Source organism: Bubalus bubalis, chromosome 5, assembly GCF_019923935.1.
Source record: "Bubalus bubalis isolate 160015118507 breed Murrah chromosome 5, NDDB_SH_1, whole genome shotgun sequence".
In the NCBI taxonomy this organism is placed as follows: domain Eukaryota; kingdom Metazoa; phylum Chordata; class Mammalia; order Artiodactyla; family Bovidae; genus Bubalus; species Bubalus bubalis.
Genome location: NC_059161.1, coordinates 11,976,419 through 11,994,777, shown reverse-complemented (window position 1 = coordinate 11,994,777; position 18,359 = coordinate 11,976,419). Strand labels below are relative to the sequence as shown.

Below are 18,359 nucleotides of genomic sequence, written 5' to 3'. Positions count from 1 at the left end.
CATTGTCATGACATATCAATAATTACATTGGCTATAAATGGTCTAAAAACACTAATTAATAGAGATAGTGTTTCTAAAAGGGAATAAAAGAGTGGATTAAAAAACATGACCCAACTATGTGCTGTCCACACAAAACTAACATTAGGCTATTTTTTTAATTCACAGTAAGGTCATATTTTAACTTAACAGTATAGATAGGCTGAAAGTAAAAAGACAGAAAGAAATACATCATGACACTGTAACCAAAGGAAAGTTGGAGAGGTTATATTACTACCAGATAAAATAGACTTCAGAATAAAAAAAAAATTATCAGAGATACTAAGGGATATTACATGATAAAGGTCAATCCAAAAGAAGACATAACAATGCTAAATGTGTATGGAGCAAACTACAGAACTGCAAAATAAGTGAAGCAAAAATTTATAAAACTGAAAGGAGAAATAGACAACTATGGGAGACTGCAATACCCTTCCCTCAACAATTGCTAGAAGCAATTAGACAGGAGATCAGCAAAGATAAAGAGGAATTCATCAAATAACATTAATCAACAGGAGCTAATGATACTTTTAGAATATTGCTCTCAACAACAGAATATACATTTTTTCCCCAAGTGCCTATGAAATATATACCAAGACAGACCATATCCTAGACCACAAAACAAACCCCAAGAAATCTAAAGAACTGAAATCATAGAATATGTTCTCTGACAGCAAAGGAGTCAAACAATAAATCAATAACAAAAAGAGAAAAATCTCAAATACTTGGAAACTAAACAAGGTATTTCTGAATAATCCACGAGACATATCAAAATTTGAAGGGCACAGTGAAAGTAGTATGGAAAGGGAAATTTATCGCATTAAATGTCTGCATTAGAAAAGAAGAAAAGTCTCAAGTCAATAAACTAAGCACCCCACATCAACAACCTAGAAAAAGAAGAGCAAAATAAACTCAAAGCAAGCAGAAGAATATAACAGAGGCCAGAAAAAAAAAAAAAATCACTGAAATTGAAAACAGGAAATAATAGAGAAAAATCAATGAATTAAAGAGCCTACTCTTTGATAAGATCGATAAAAGAGCCATAAAACCGACAAACTCCTAGCAATAGTAACAAAGAGAAAAACAAAAGAAGACACAAATATCAGAAATGCACAGGGAATAAGCCTGACCTACAGTCATCAGAAAAATAAGGAAATACTATGAACCCCACATATATAAATTTGACAATTTAGATGAAAGTTACTCTAAAATCACAAACCCACCTCATCCAATGTGAAATAAATAATTTTAATAGTTGTCACTATTTTAAAAATTGAATTTGTAATTTTAAAACTCCCAAAAAGAAATCATCAGGCCCAGATAGTTTCACGGAGAATTCTACCAAATGTTATAAAGAAGAAATAACACCAATTCTACACAATATCTTCCAAAAAATCAGAAGAGGAGGGAACGCTTCCCAATTCATTTTATGAAGCTAGAATTACCTTTGATACAAATACCAGGCAAAGATAGTACAAAAAGAGAAAACAGCTGACCAACATCCCTCATAAATATGGACACAAGAATCCTTAACAAATTATTAGTAAATAAAATTCAGAAATATGTAAAATGAATTCATTTTTTTCTACACTTGTCTCCATATAGCGCACTATCGATGTGCCTGATACATTTACGTCATGTCCCCCATTAGGATGAAGCTCCATAAGGGCAGTGCTTTTTGTCTATTTACTCACTGCTACTGCCGCATCCCAGGTCTAGAACAGTGCCTGACATACAGCAGATTTTCAATAAATATTTGTCAAATGAGTCAGTAAATGACTCAAATTGAGTCCAGAAACAGACTCACAGATTTAGAGAATGAACTAACGGTTGCCGGGGGAAAGGATGGGTGAAGGGGTAGTTAGGAAGTTTCGGATGGACATGTACACACTGCTATGTTGAAAATGGATAACCAACAAGGACATACTGTTCAGCACAGGGAACTCTACTCAATGACGTGTGGCAGCCTGGATGGGAGGGGAGTTTGGGGGTGAATGGACGCATGTATATGTATGGCTGAGTCCCTTCGCTGTTCACCTAAAACCATCACAACACTGTTATCAGCTATACCCCAATACAAAAGAAAAAACTTTAAAAAAGAAAAAAGGTTAAATGGCAGAAGGGTATATATTGGTTTCCATGAGTAGATCAATTCAACTCTATCATATGTCCTAAACCTCTTTTAAAGCTCCATGACTTTAAGTGCCTCTTCTATGTATCAGGCACCTGCCAGATGTTGTATACACATCTTTGTTCTTCACCACCCTCTGAGGTGTAAAAGAGATCAGCGACTTGTCCAAGTCCCTCAGCTAAAAAATATACAGTCCAGATTTGACCCAGATCTACCAAATTCTAAAAGAACTTACTATTCAACTGCAATCAACACTGCCTAGTATATATTAATAAGCTTCACTACTAATATTTATTTTACAAGTCTAAGCATACTCTTTCCAAATAATTGTATGAAAAAATGCAGATTTATCAATAACTAATGAAAAGTTGAGTACCTTGGTTGATGCCTGGTCATACTGTGAAGTTGTTCTCACTAGTTCATCCCGGTTTTTGTTCAAAACTTTCTCTTTTTCATTTAATTCCACTTTTGCTTTCTCCAGTTGGAGTTGGAGTTCTTGAAGTTTATTCACTTGGCCTTTCATTTCTTTTTCTTGTCCTTGCAGATGTAGTTCCAGCTCATTGATCTTGCTCCTTAGTTCTTAAATCACAAACAAAACCCACACTTCAATTAACACATATTTTTCACAAAGAAATTTACAACTAAACTCAGAATGTATCACCGTTACTACACTCTGAAATCTTTGGTGAGTCAAATATAAATCAATTCACATTAAACAAAGGAGCTTTTAATTGGATTTAATTTCAATATTTACTTTTTATTGTTACTTGTATTCAAAAATCCTACAAAAAGCAGAAGAAAAATTTCATGTTTTCACAGAAAACTTGTGGCAGGGGGGAATGCTTTTCTAAAATCAGGAATAGTATCTTATTGAGAAAACTGCAAAAAGTGTATCACATATAAGACCCCGTGTTAAAATTACCACTTGGTTTTATACACCCACAAATATTTCTTTTGTACCCGTATCAATGCAAATGAGTGCTAAGCAGTGAAAAATTCACCCTCCTGTATTCTCTAGTGGCTTTACCTCCAGTAAAGAGCAAGACAGTGTGAACCTCCTCTACTGCCAAAATTAACAATAATTTTTTTTCATTTTTTTCTCCCCACATAATACACAATACTGGTTCCAAAGGCACTGGCCGTGCGATAGCTCTCACCAGTGCACGCTGATGGTGATTTTCAATCTATCACAGCACTGGAAATTATCATAGTCTGCAGAGCAGATTCCCAAACACCACCTGGCACCCTTGGCTGTCAGCAGCAGCGCGGGGCAGCAGCCAAGGTTACAGGTTTGCCCCCATATGGACAACCTGGCAGCACACGGAAAAGCCGTTCTGCAGACACGTGCCACACCTCTGGCCAAAACCAGCTTGTTCCACAGGCCACAAAAGGAGCCAGGTGAGAAGCGCAGGGAATGTCAACAGTAACCACTTTTCCCGGCTTCACAAAGTCAAAGCCACTCACCCTACTTTTGAAGTCTTCATGGCACCAGCTTTTTAGTAAAATAAAGGTATCTTTCCTAATGATGATAGCTTTTTTCATTATCCCAAAGACACTATTTCATATCACCAGGCTGGGATGTTTGTTGACCACGGATGGGTCTAACACAACACATTACCACTTTCTAGGATTAAAAGTGTCTGGAGTCATGTCTGAAAGTATCTCAGGAAAATTTAACTCAAGAAGTTACCTTGGTTCTGTGCTTTTAACTGGTCCAAAAGATGAGAACTGCTAGAATTATCACAGAAACTGCTATTAGCATCTGTTTTCCCTATTTGCAAAGTTGATCTACTCGGAGTCACTTCTTGTTCCCCAGAAAAATGAGATGCAGAGAAATCTCTCCTAACTGGAGTTTTCAGAGTGTTAGATGAAAGACGGCTTGGGGTTTTTTCTTGTTGCCATGAGAACACAGATGAAGAAGCCTGATGTCGGGCGATGTCCCGGTGATTCATGGTGCTTTGGGGGATAGCCTGGCTTGCTTTCTGTAAAAACAGAAGCCCTTTAGAGCCCTTTAGAAGTCACAACATTTAAGACTACGTACTAGACTCACAGACATAAACATGCTTATGAAAGAGGAAAGTGGTGGGGGAAAAACTACTACATGTAATATAGATAAACAAGATCTTACACACAGGGAACTATGTTCAATATCTTGCAATAAACTGTAACAGAAAAGATTATGAAAAAGTGTGTGTGTGTGTGTATATTTATATAACTGAATCACCTTGCTGTACACCTGAAACTAATACAACACTGTAAATCAGCTATACAACAACTAAAATTTTAAAAAAGACTAAGTACTTATTTTCAAATAGAACATAAAGCCATGCCAAGAAGGTATTCAATAGCACTTCTACTGTGTACCAAGAAAGAACATTCATCAAGTCAGGGGACCACTGAGTCCCATTACCCAGCGAAACGCTCTAATGACCAGACTCCACGCTGGAGGGGAAGCCAGCACCATCTGAGGGCCAGTCCATTTTAACTGGGCTCAGCTTCTGTATTTATCCTGCATCCCTCATATACCTCATAAAAACGCATCTGAGTACTCACTGCCATTTTGAATTCTGAAATATGATTTTCCTTTGTCCATCCTTGGTCACTTCCCCCTATAGCATTGCACACAGAGACTCAAAATTCATACTAACCAAAGAACTCTTAAATGTTCCACCATACCGTTTCCCCCTAAAACTGTCCTAAGAGGCATTTTGTATTACATAAGACACATTTGTGGATCTTCTGCTGTTTAGAATCCTTTTTGTTCTCTCTGCCTCCATTCTGATGAACATCAAGTTGCAGCTACAGTAGCTGAGTTAAATTTTTTATAGCAAGGGCTTTTCTCACCACGGGAAGAGGTTTAATGTTTCTGGAGACTCACAGTCCTCCACAAAATAACTCTGGGAACAGATGTCAGGGCCAGAATTGATACCAATGACTGAAATGGGTAACAAAAAAAATGATATTTAATTTTTATTCCTGTTGAAAGCAATGCCTTTGCTCTGTATCAAAACTCTGGTGATCTCAAAATAAGGGTTAAAGGCTTAAAAAAAATTAAAATTGCTAAAACTCTAACAGGTACTTTTTGATCCTCACTATTTAAGGCATCTACTTATAAATTCAGCCTTAACCTGTCTGCTAAGTTGGGCCATTTCATCAAGTTCACATGCTTAGTGGAATTGTGCCATTCAGTATCAAACTGGAATTTTTTTCAAAAACCAAATAATACCATGTGAGCAGAAATGGGAAAGGTATATTCTACAGATACCAGGTTATTTTCAGTGTCAGTCCTGTAACTAAAAGCTGGGGTTCCCAAAACATGCGTTTTGTTTATTTTATTGATGTTAAGCAAATCTTTCACCCACCTATCTCTGCCTTTTTCCCCCCTATCAAACTGGAGTTTAAATCCCTTGTCAGCTACTTATTTAAAAGAACTAGAGAGATTATGTTGACAACATCCTCACCTGAAATAAACATTTCATTAATAATGATCCCCAAACCTCTCATCCCTGGCAGCAATCACCAAATTCCATCAGAAGGTCTGAATGGGAAGCAATTGCCTCCAGGTGCCAAAGTCAGCCAGGAATAACTCTGGTCCCACCCTCTCCAAACATATTCTTTATCATAAGATCTTAACAGAGAAACTTAAGTATGTTTCCACAGTTTCTGGGGAATTTGGGGCCTATTTGATATTTAGGGATAAAGTCATCTGCCAATCAATTTTATTCCACTCTTAACCTATTTTTAAACTTAAAAATATCATAACCAATGAGCCAGGAACTCTGTTTCCTCAGTGTAAGATAAACGGGTCAGTCCTATGTAGAGCAGATTTTTCTATCTTTGCTCTATCCTACCTATATCAAAGTACTTCTTCAACTGCATACTCCATTAAAAGGCCCATAATTAACTTACCTTTGCCTGCAAGGCTTTTACCTCTGCCTCTAATCTTTTTCGTTCTTCAACTTCTTTATTATATTTTTCTTTTAGATCTTCATATTTGGAACCTAAACACAGACAATGAGATACAGTTTCAGTTTGATCACTGATTTTGCAAAGAATCATTATGATAGTCTAGAAATGAGTATCTTCATACATCAAATAGAAAGAATGTTTTGGTTAAGGCAACCAATACTGCTCAAATTACCCAAATATTAAAATGCATAGAAACACAAGTATTTTGAATATTCCAAAGCTGAATTATTTTAAAAAATACCACAGACGGATAAAGTGAAAAGCTTAAAGGCTTACTGATGGCGCGACATATTTCAACAGATACACAAACATGTATGTAACTAATGGCTGCTTTTTGTTGTTGTTTTTAATGCTTAAATTAGAAGCTGAATTCAAGGTTGAATGATTTCATTTCTTGGGCAAAATTAAAATCTCAACAAAAGAGCTATTTATACAAAGGGAAAAGAATCCTTACCGCTATAATACTGGCTTGGTGTCAGCGGAGTTGCAAAGATTTTTTGTGGTGTAAGGCATGAATTCAGAGAGACATCCGCAGACTGTGCAGCTTGTTGGCTTCTTTCAAGTTCAGATTTACACCTGTGAGAAAACGACCCGAGAGGATGCCACACCAGAGTCACAGCTGCAGAACACCAGCACCATACATTCCCAGAGCGCAACACGCTGACAAGAAAACCCACCCTCTAAGGATTCCTACCACTGCATTTAGCCAACAGACACTGCATAAGAACTAACTTGTGAGACAGCCCTTTGTCTCCACAGGAACTCGGTCTGGTTAGGAAAACAGAAATATAAGCCAGCCAGTTACAATGTGATAAAGGCTATAATGAAGATCTGTAATAACCACTATCATAGCAAAGAAGAGTTGGGAGGGTTGGGACACATTCCAACCAAATTTTATATTCTAGGCCAAAGAGAGACACAGGGCTTACCAAAAAAAAAACAACCCAGAACTTAAGACAGGAGGACATTGGTATCATTGAAGCAGGGGCTCAAATCTTGAAACTAGATAACATTACATATAATATTGTCATTATATTAATAACATAGACTTTGACAAGATCCTTTTGACCTACCTTCTAGAGAAATGAAAGGAAAAATAAACAAATGGGACCTAATTAAACTTAAAAGCTTTCGCACAGCAAAGGAAACCATAAATAAGATGATGAAAAGACAACCCTCAGAATGGGAGAATGGAGAAGGCAATGGCACCCACTCCAGTACTCTTGCCTGGAAAATCCCATGGACGGAGGAGCCTGGTAGGCTGCAGTCCATGGGGTCACTAAGAGTTGGACACAACTGAGTGACTTGACTTTCACTTTTCACTTTCATGCATTGGAGAAGGAAATGGCAACCCACTCCAGTGTTCTTTCCTGGAGAATCCTAGGGATGGGGGAGCCTGGTGGGCTGCCGTCTATGGGGTCACACAGAGTCGGACACGACTAAAGTGACTTAGCAGCAGCAGCAGAATGGGAGAAAATACTTGCAAATGAAGCAACTGACAAAAGATTAATCTCCAAAATATACAAGCAGCTCATGGAGTTCAATATAAAACAACAACAGCAGGGCTTCCCTGGTGGCTCAGTGGTAAAGAATTCACCTGCCAATGCAGGAGACATGGGTTCGATCCCTGATCCAGGAAGATCCCACGTGCCATGGAGCAACTAAGCCCACGCACCACAACTACTGAGCCTGTTCTCTGGAGCCGCAGAGCTGCAACTACTGAGCCCATGCATCACAGCTACCGAAGCCCGCAGGCCCTCGAGCCTGTGTTCCGCAAGAGAGCAGCCCCTGCTCACAGCAAATGGGAAAAAAGCCTGTGCAGCAATGAAGACCCAACACAGCTGAAAATAAATATGTAAATAAAAATTATTTTTTTAAAAAAATCAAAAAATGGAAGATGTAAACTGACATTTCTCCAAAAGAGACAGATAGATGGCCAACAACATGAAAAGATTCTCACCATCGCTCATTATTAGAGAAATGTAGATCAAAATGTAGATAGTCAGCTATCACCTCACACAGGTCAGACCAGCCATCATCAAAAAATCTTCAAACAATAAATGCTGTAGAGGATGTGGAAAAAAGAGAACCTTCCTGAACTGCTGGTGGAATGTAAATTGATACAACCACTGTGGAGAACAGTACTGAGGTTCCTTAAAAAAGCTAAAAACTACCATATGACCCAGCAATCCCACTACTGGGCATATACCCTAAGAAAACCATAATTCAAAAAGACACACGTACGCCAATGTTAGGGCTTCACCAGTGGCTCAGCAGTAAAGAATCCATCTGCCTGTAATGCAGGAGACATGGGTTCAATCCCTGGGTTGGGAAGATCCCCTGGAGAAGGGAATAGCTACCCAATCCAGTTGTTTTTGCCTGGGAAATCCCATGGACAGAGGAGCCTGGTGGGGCTACAGTCCATGGGGGTCACAAAAGAGTCAGACACAACCTAGTGACTGAACGACGACCCCAAATGGTCACTGCAGCACTATTAACAACAGCCAGTTCATGGAATCAAGTAAATGTCCACAGACAAATGAACAGATAAAAAAGATATACAAGTATACAATGGAATATTACTCAGCCATAAACGGGAAAGAAATTGGGTCATTTGTAGTGAAATGGATGAACCTAGAGTCTGTCACATAGAGTGAAGTACGCCAGAAAGAGAAAAACAAGTATCATATATTAGCACATGTATAAGGAATCTAGAAAAATGGTGCTGATGGGCCTATCTGCCAGGCAGAAACAGAGAATGGACTGTGGGCAGAGGAGGCAGGAGAGGGCGGATGGACAAGAGAGCAGCATTGGCACATACACTGCCATGTGTCAGACACACGGCTGGTGGGAAGCTGCTCTGGACCGCAGGGAGCACAGCGCAGGGCCCCGTGACGACCCAGAGGGCCGGGATGGGGGGCTGGCTGGGAGGCTTGAGAGGGTCCGGACATACATGTACTTACAGCTGGTTCACACTGTTATACAGCAGAAACTAACCCAATATTATAAAGCAATTATACTCCAGTTAAAAATTAAATAAGTAGAAATTTTAAATAAATAAAAACATAGCCTTGATATACATACAATGCCTTTTATGACATTTTTTAAATGCATATATAAAAATTAAGTTAACTTCATGCATGTAGAAAAGATACTGGCAGGTAACAGACCCAAAGAAATGGAGACAGTGAGCTAAACACAATCACTCTCAGTATGTGTGGAGCATTGGTTCCAAGACCCCTGCAGATGACAAATATCCAGGGATGCTCAAGTCCCTTATATAAAATTAGCAGTAATACCTTCAGCCCTTCATATAGTTAGGTGTGGAACCTAAGGATACAGAGAACCTGGACTGTGCAGGTGTCGAGTATCCTTACCATTTAAGTCCTAACACCTTTCAAGAAAACTCAATTCTTGCAGCTCGACCTGTGTCTCTGATTTTCCCTTAACACAAGAAACAAAAAGAAGCTCCTCGGACAATCTCTAATGATGGGCACCATTCTCTTTGCCAAGGACAGATTACTCAAAGCAGGGAAGGAAGAAAGGAATAAAGGAAGGGCCTCAGTGCCCTAGCTCCTCCCGGCTCTAAATTCTATCCGAGAAAGAAGTAATGTTATGAGCCGAAAATGGCTATGCAGCAAATAAAATCACCTTCGAATTTACAACAGATAACACCTCTCCAACAGAAATGTTCTATTAGCGTGAAAAAAATAACAAGAAATAAATGAATTCAATCTTAATATTTCACTCAATATTTTTGATATTATCATTTCACCTCACTCAATGCAAAAATCATTAATAAGGTATTTTACATGTTTTTGTACTAAATCTTCAGAATTTGGAGTTCAGTGTGTACTTCCAGCACACCTCCATTTACACTAACCACATTTCAAGTGTCCCACAGCCACATGTAGCCAGTGGCTACCATACTGGACACTGCAGGTCTACAGACTTCCCAAGGTGTAAAAGGTTGGTGACTCCGGAGAGAAATTTTGAAGGAACTTGCAAAACTGGTGTTTCTTTTCCCTCTCAAATTCACATCTTATCCCCTTTTCCCTATCTTTTCATTTGAAAAGTTTATTAATTTTAAATATTAAATAAAAATATACCCTGCTGTTATTTTTATAAAGCTTTGTATCGCCTGTCTCCTAGGGAAAAAAACACACAAACTATCACCACTAAAAAAATGTACTAAATTAAGCTCTTTTCTACTAGGTTTCATTTAGCCAAGCATCTCTTCCTCAAATGTTAAAATATGAATGTTTCTGTCTAAATTATTAAAATCAATATTTCTAACACTGGCACCTAAAATGTTCTTTTCAAAGAAATAATTATTTCAGCATACTGAAGTGAACTTCCTACTTCCCAAGCACCTGCCTTCCAAAACAAAAGCTTCTTTCATTTATTCATTCAACAAGTATTTGAGGATTTGCAATTGCCAGGTGCTAGGAATACAGTGATGAACAAGACAGACAAAGATAAGGTTTAGGAAAACAAAGAACAAAATAGACATTTATTTATCATTCTAACATTGTGACTTAATACGACTTAATAGCCACCTTACCACATGGATAGAAAACAAAATTAGAAAAAGACTGCTGTGTACCTAAGTTATCATCTTCATAAAAAGACAAGCATACAATCAATCCTTGGTACCTGCAGAAGGTGGTTCTAGGACCCTCTTAAATACTAAAGGGCTTCCCTTGTGTCTCAGCTGGTAGAGAATCCACCTGCAATGTGGGAGACCTGGGTTTGATCCCTGGGTTCGAAGATCGCCTGAAGAAGGGAAAGGCTACCCACTCCAGTACTCTGGCCTGGAGAATTCCAGGGACTGTATAGTCCATGGGGTCGCAAAGAGTCAGACATGACTGAACGACTTGCACTTTCACTTTAAATACTAAAATGTGCAAAGGCTCAACTCTCATATAAAATCACATAGGTAGCATTTGCATAATAACCTATGCACATCATCCTGCATATTTTAAATCACCTCTAGACTACTTATAATACCTAATATAATGTATATACTATGTTAATAGTTGTCAGCATGCAAATTTAATTTTTGCTTTTGGAACTCTCTGGAATTTTTTCTTCAAATATTTTTGACCCTAGTTGGTTGAATCTGTGGATGCAGAACTCATAGATATGAAGAGTCAACTCTTAATTTTTAAATGTTCTACCTTTCAAAAATACATTTGCTTTGTAGGTAGAATTAAAATAACCACAAGCTATGCCTGGAAAAAAGTTCTTGGTATCAAAATACTTATTAACTACAAATGGAAAAACAGTAATTTACAATCCAGAAATTCAGGTGACACCCTAACCAAGTGATGGTTTAAAAGTCAAATTGAATCATGTACCCTCTTTTATGAGGCACTGAGAAAGGCATGTAACTAGTTCTGTGATACTTTTACCAAAAATTCATAGCCTCAATCTGACCCAGAGATTCTCTCCAGGATGACTCTGCCCTCCCAAAGGGCATTTGGCAGTGCCTGGTGACACTTCTGACTGTCAAAATTTGGAGATGGGGTAAGTGCTGCTGGCATCTACTGAGTGGAGGCCAGGAATTCCACGTACCCTGTGGTGAACAGGGCAGCCTTCCACAACAAATAGTCCAGTCTAAGTGTCAACTCTGCCATTGTTGAGAAACAGCGGGCAAATCCAAATTGAGCACTATTGTACAATAAAGGGGTCTAGTGCTCCTTAAAAATGTCAAAGTCACAAAAGTCAAGATACCATCACAGCTTAGGGAGAAAAGAAAACATCCACGAAATGCAACATGGAATCCTGGCTCAGGTCCTGGAGTACAAAAGGGACATTCCTGGAAAAATGAGTAAGGACATGACTGGAAAAATGAGAGAAATTCCAATAAGGTAATAGTACTGAATTAATGTGTATTTCTGGTCTGGTCATTGTACCCCAGTTATGTAAGGTGTTAACAACTGATTCTGGAAGTATGAAGTTATTTAAAAATAAAATTTATTCTTAAAATTTCTAGGGGAACATTCGCAGAATTAACATGGGCAATTTGCTAATCTTTTTCGCTTTTAATCTTCCACTGTTAGAATGAGAAGATTCCATTTATAAGCTAGCAGTGCTCAAGTCCCACTAAACTTTGATTCTATGCCTCTAGTTGTTTAGGAATTTTTTTTTAATGGAAAAATAGTAATAAGCGCTTTTTTAAAAATTGCTTAAATATGGCATTGGAATTGGTGATTTTTTTCCCATTTAACAAGTATTTTATTGGTTGCCTTTTATAAGATGAGTTTTATTTTTTTAATTGGAGTATAATTGCTTTGCAATGTTGTGCTTAGTTTCTGCCGCACAATAAAGTGAATCAGCTATATGTATATACTCGCTTCCCTCTTAGACCTCCCTCCTACCCCCCACGCCCCCATCCCACCCATCTAGGTCCTCGCAGAGCACTGAGCTGAGTTCCCTATGCTTTACAGTAGGTTCCAACTAGCTATCTGTTTCATACAAGGTAGTGTATATATGTCAATTCCAATTTCCCCCACCCCCACCTTCCCCAACTGTGTCCACGTGTTTCCAGGGCAGTAACAGAGATGCAGTCATAGGGTGAAATCAGTGAATTGATTATGTAATACTTAAGATGGGAGAAGGGTCTCTCGGATGGGGATCTCAGTGGGAAAGTCTTCCAGATTTCACTTCCCTCCTCTCCAGCTGAGATTCCGTGGCACCCAGTTGGCACCGAAGTTCAGTCACTCTCTTCCACATCCTCAATTACTCCACTGTCTTCTATCCCATCACCCTTGCCCTCAAACCCTAAATCAATCCTCTGGGTTATCTTCTCAGCATTTATATCCCACATGCTAAAGAAAACAAAAAAAAACTCATACAACTCTATAGACTGGTCCCACTATAAATTCCTGGCCTCCAACCTTAACTGAGCCCTCAATGCTCCTCATCCTTTGGGAATTCCCTAGTTCTCTCCTCTACAACAGCTTTTTCGTGCAGAGAAGACACAAGCCATCAATATAAGCCACGTTTTAACTTCCCTCCATCTTTCCAGTAACCACTGTTGACAGTTTTGGAATTTATCATTGTACCCGCCTAGTAACACACACAGTGCCTGGCACATGAGGCAGCTTAATAAACATATACTGAATAAGTAAATGAATAAGCTAGCAACCATTTAATGAATTTACACAGCCCTAAGCCATGCAACAACAGGACTGAAGCATGTGAGAATTGTCCTCAAATCATTGTTCATTCCACTGGAAAGAAAAAAACTGCAATATGTAGTAATAACATCATACAAAGGATGCATCTGATAAATACATATAAAGACATTCATAATAAATACTATTCCCAAAAAAGTTACCTTTTAAGTTCCTGTTCCAGCTTTTCTATTTGTTTTTTGCTTGAGTTCAGTTGACCTTCTTGGAAATTCACTTGTGACTCCTTGACTTGAAGTTCATGAGAAATCTTCTGCTTAGTCTTCTCCAGATTTTCACATATTTCCATCAAGCTTTGGTTCTCCCTTTTCAGGTTTGCACCCTCAGTTTTTTCATTCTCAACCTAATGGGGATTGTTCAAAAGGAAATACATCACTTACTATGAACTTATCAGACATTATCTGTGAATCTGAGTCTAACCCTGATGACTAATTTTCTGAGATATGATTGTAATAATCCAGAAGTCAATGCTTGATGAACAGAGAAATCCTAGATGATCTCATTTTGAAGTTTATTAATAGAAAAGTTTTACAAAGTCATGTATTACACTGTCTTTGGTTAGGTCTACACATACCAGTCCTAGAGAGGCTTTAATATGCTTTCGAGAATTAAAAAAAAATAACCTTAGAAACCCTCTCTTAGCTACTCATTTTCAAGTTCAGTTGCCAAAGCCAGTAAGTGTAAGAAATTGAAAAATTCTCCCACTAGCAAAAACATTTTAGAAGCAGTAATTGTTATTACTACTTTACTATGAAAGAAGTACTACTTAAGTTTCCATTTACTAGTCCTGGAGAGATCTGGGAACTCCACCCTGAAAGCTCACTGTCAGAAAGCAGTATCTAGGAGACTTCTTCGGAGAAGGCAATGGCACCCCACTCCAGTACTCCTGGCCTGGAAAATCCCATGGACGGAGGAGCCTGGTAGGCTGCAGTCCACGGGGTCGCTGAGAGCCGGACAGGACTGAGCGACTTCACTTTCATGCATTGGAGAAGGAAATGCCAACCCACTCCAGTGTTCTTGCCTGGAGAATCCCAGGGACAGCGGAGCCTAGTGGGCTGCCGTCTATAGGGTCGCACAGTCGGACATGACTGAAGGAGCAGCAGCAGCAGCAGCAGGAGACTTGTTTGGTGATCCAGTGGTTAAGACTTTGAGCTTCCACTGCAGGGAGTGTAGGTTCAATTCCTGGTCAGGGAACTAAGATCCCACAAACTGCACAGCCCAAACAAAAAAAAGCAGTATCTATTTGGGCTGCAAAGTGTTTTCATACTGACCCCAGATTCACAGCCAGAGACTTTGGGCCATGTTGGTGCTGAATACAAAAAGCAATGTCCAATTCATGGTCCCTAAGAGAAGTGAAAACGGAACTCAGCACTCCTACACACAAGCACATAAGCAGAAATGAGGACAGAGGATGCAGAAATAAGGTAATCACAATAAAAAACGAGAGGAAGGAGGATTACCACCTGAAGACAGCAAAATCATCTTTCTCTAAATTAAAAAGGACCACGATAAAACTGTTGATCCAAATAACGAGTGAACAGTTTTAAATACCAGCATTTCAGTGCTACCTTCTGTTTTTGCTTCTGCAACGCAGCCTCCAGGGTCTCAAGCTGAAACTGCCGTTGCTGTCTTTCTTTCTTCAGTTTGTCGAGCTGGCCTTCAAGCTCTTGAATCTTCTGAAGAGCTCTTGTAGGCAGGCCTTCCTTCCATTCTTCCAAAGCCCAGCTCATTTTGCTCTCCTTTCTTTATTACTCAAACATTTATAAATAAACTGAAAAGAATAAACAGACTGTTGATCCTACCACAGTACAAGGAAACTTATAGTCTCAGAGAAAAACTAATCTACATAACCACCTCTAAGAATCAAATTTCAAAACTTCTTTCAAAAGATAACAAAGTATAGCATCCATCGAGCCACCCTCTGCCAGGTGACTCCCAATAACTCTGACTGTGAGGTAGTTCACAATATGCTCATTTGGTTTCACCTTGCTTTCTGTTTTTCTTATTTTTCATTTCTTACTTCTCATTAGGCCACCTGCTTTCTACCACTCAGTTCATTTTCATTAAACGAGGTATGAATTTTTTGGTATAAGGCTTCTGGGGAAATCGGGCTTACAGGACAAAGAAGATACCTAAGTTATTTTGCAAATGCTCGTCTTTCTTCTCTTCATTAATTCCCACTCATACTCCATCCCTCTTCCTCCAGGAAGACTTCCCTGAGCACACCCATCATAATCTGGTGTTTTCTCTCCATCAGAGTCTCTCATGGCACAGGGACCTCCTTCTCCTCCCGCGTGATTATCATTTGTTGAGTCAGTGCATGAATGAACAAAGTATGAATGCCATACTAACACTAGAATCACTGCAAAATGCAGTCAAGTCATTCTCCAGACCAACTGTGACCAGGAATCAGGTATATAGCCTTAGTGATTCAAATCCCTTCTCAGCTACAGGCAAGATGTGTGGCCTTGGGCGTGTTATTTAACAGATCTGTGCTCTGGTTTCCCTGTTTGGGAATAATAATGGTGGTGACTCCCTAAACCTTTAGAACACTATCTCCTGATAAGCTTTCCATACATATTAGCTATTAGTCCCTGAAAAACACTTTTTCATTTGTATATTGCTACCTATGGTACCAAGACATGGCCTACCTCTTTCTTGGACATATCTTAGAAAATTTAAATCAGCTGAGAGAAAAGTATGGCAATTATTCTTTTCTCATTAGCCTTTAGAACTTAAATGGAAGAAAAAAAGCATTCATTTTCCAGTTATTTTAGCAAGAGGATGAGACTGTTTTTTTTACTAAATGAAGTTCACAATCATTTTAGTGTTTTGTTTCCATCGACTTCATCAAGGAAATTTATCAGCATGATTAAAAATGAGTCGATGAAAGTACTAATAATTTTTTTCGCAAAAATTAAAAGAGAAGCAAGGGTCTCGGAAAGCACATAATTTCAAGCCTTGGAAAGTTGTTTTCTCTCCCATTCTCCCCTCCCCCTTAATTCTTTGAACACAGTATCTTAAACCCCATTCCCATCTACCCAAAAACGACTTCAAGGAGTGTCACGCCTCTCCAGCAACAAAGACAATTTACACTGCCCCAATAGGCAACCTTATCTATTATAAACTAGCTAGTTCATTCAGGAGTTCAGGGGTTACCTTCAGAGGAACACAGCTAGAACGCCTAAACAATTCTGCCAGCCATGGAAAGCATTACATCAAGACACCACAACAAACAAAATATTAAAACAAGCAATTTAAAAAGATGATACAGACGATGGAAATAAACAGGACGACTGACAAGTTAAATGCTTTTCCATTTCAAAGTCTAAGATACAGCAAAACATAAACGGTTAAAGCAATCACCAGACCCAAGATAATTTTGATTGGAGGGGACGACTTCGACAGGTATCAGTCATTCAACAATCTATATGGAGCCACTGGGGCAACAGAACCAAAAAAATTTTAAAAATGTAAATCTCAAGATGAAAGAGGCAAAGGGGGTGGGGCGCGGAGCCTGTGAATGAAAACTCTGCCTGCTCCTCCAGACCAAGCTCGAGAATAGGACTCAAAGTCGCTCCGCGGTGGCACTGTAGGCGGGGACTCGCGTTTCTTGCCGAAGATGGGGGATTCTGATACAGGGAAAGTGTGAACCCGGCCTGCAGTACGTGATGTGCGCGAGTCACAAAAGAGTTTCTTTGGGCACTTTATGGGGTTGAGTGATTCGGGCCTGGGAAGTGTCCTCCACTTGGTTAAGATAGAGCATTTCTAGAAGGATCGTAGTCCTGCAGATCCTTTTGGCAGGAACTTTGACTTCCTGGGCTTTTCTTCATCACCCCACCCCCTTTGCCGCTTTCTTCTTGAGGTTTACTTTTTTTTTTTTTTTTGTCCTGTTGCCCCAGTGGCTCCATATAGATTGTTGAATGACTGATACCTTAAATCTGTCGAAGTCGTCCCCTCTTATCAAAATTAAAATTTCTGAGTCCCTAACCCATAGAGCAAGCCAGGTCCACAGGCGCAGTCCAATAAATGCGGAAAGAAACGGAAAGCAAGAGAGAAAATGCTCTCTCAACGAACAACAGGCACACCAAAGCGTTGCCCAGATCAAAACCCTCAAATCCCAGGTTTGCATCTCCTCCAAGCGACAAAAGACCGAGGTGCAGAAAGGCTGCCAGTGAAACCTGCTGAGCTTCAAGTCCCTTACCGTACAGAGGAATCCGTTTCCCCCAAAGGGCGGAGCAAGGTCTCCCGGCACTAGTGCAAGCCCACTTACACCGGGAGCACAGGGGCGCCGAGACCCCTAAGAACCTGGTCCAGGGCCGATTCTCTAGTCCCTCGGGTGGGAGGAGGCAGCGGCCCGCAGCACCTTCAGTGGCGAGAAGCGCCATTCCACAGGCATCGCCGCCCAGGAGCCCCCAGCACAAGGACCGTCCGCGGCTCCCTCACGCCCGCCGCCGGAGCTGGGACCCAAGGAGAACGCTCACCTTGCTGGCGGGAGAGGGCAAACAACCTTTCTGAAAGGCGAGTCCTTGTCCAGCCTCCGTGAGGTGGAGCACAGAGGCCAATTCAAACTGCCCGCGACGGCCACCGGTTTTCGATTCGACCGCTTCCGGTCTCTAGACTGAACTCGGCTCCAAGCCTATTGGTCACTGTCAGAGGTTGTGAGCCAATCGGCTTCCGCGTAGTCGAACGGCTGCCTCTGATTGGCCCTTTCGGATGGATTTAAAAATCAAGCCAAGCCCGCAGAGGGGTACGGGCTGGTGCTACTGGGTTTTTTGTTGTTGTGGGGAGGCGGAGCCCACGTGCTTTAGCGGAGGCTGGGAGGCGTTAGGAACCGCTGTTTCCTCCAAAGGCAGGGAATGGGACGGCGGATTAGGAGGGTGTGGTCTATCGGCTACAGCCAGCGGGAGCGGGCTGCCAGGTGAAAACTTTAATACTTCACACACGTATCTACTTACTTATTAAATATATAATTTAGGACATATATACTAAAGTACTATTCTGCCAGACATTCTTCCTCCTGT

General features: G+C 40.0%; 1 protein-coding gene across 2 annotated transcripts in view; it reads right to left on the bottom strand.

Annotated features, from left to right (window-relative positions):
• The window catches only part of CENPF (centromere protein F), a 61,898-nt gene extending 43,855 nt beyond the window's left edge, over window positions 1-18,043 (bottom strand). The window contains exons 1-7 of one of the 2 annotated variants that reach the window (XM_044942709.2): window positions 17,820-18,043; window positions 14,904-15,106; window positions 13,482-13,678; window positions 6,591-6,712; window positions 6,077-6,168; window positions 3,858-4,149; window positions 2,544-2,746 (exon numbers count right to left, since the gene is read on the bottom strand). In XM_044942709.2, coding sequence (XP_044798644.2) covers window positions 2,544-2,746; window positions 3,858-4,149; window positions 6,077-6,168; window positions 6,591-6,712; window positions 13,482-13,678; window positions 14,904-15,065 — 1,068 coding nt within the window. In that variant the 5' untranslated portion in view covers window positions 15,066-15,106; window positions 17,820-18,043. Of the gene's footprint in view, window positions 1-2,543; window positions 2,747-3,857; window positions 4,150-6,076; window positions 6,169-6,590; window positions 6,713-13,481; window positions 13,679-14,903; window positions 15,107-17,539; window positions 17,786-17,819 lie in introns of those variants that run through there. The other variant, XM_044942710.2, reaches the window with a different exon arrangement.
• Window positions 18,044-18,359: the final 316 nt, after the last annotated feature.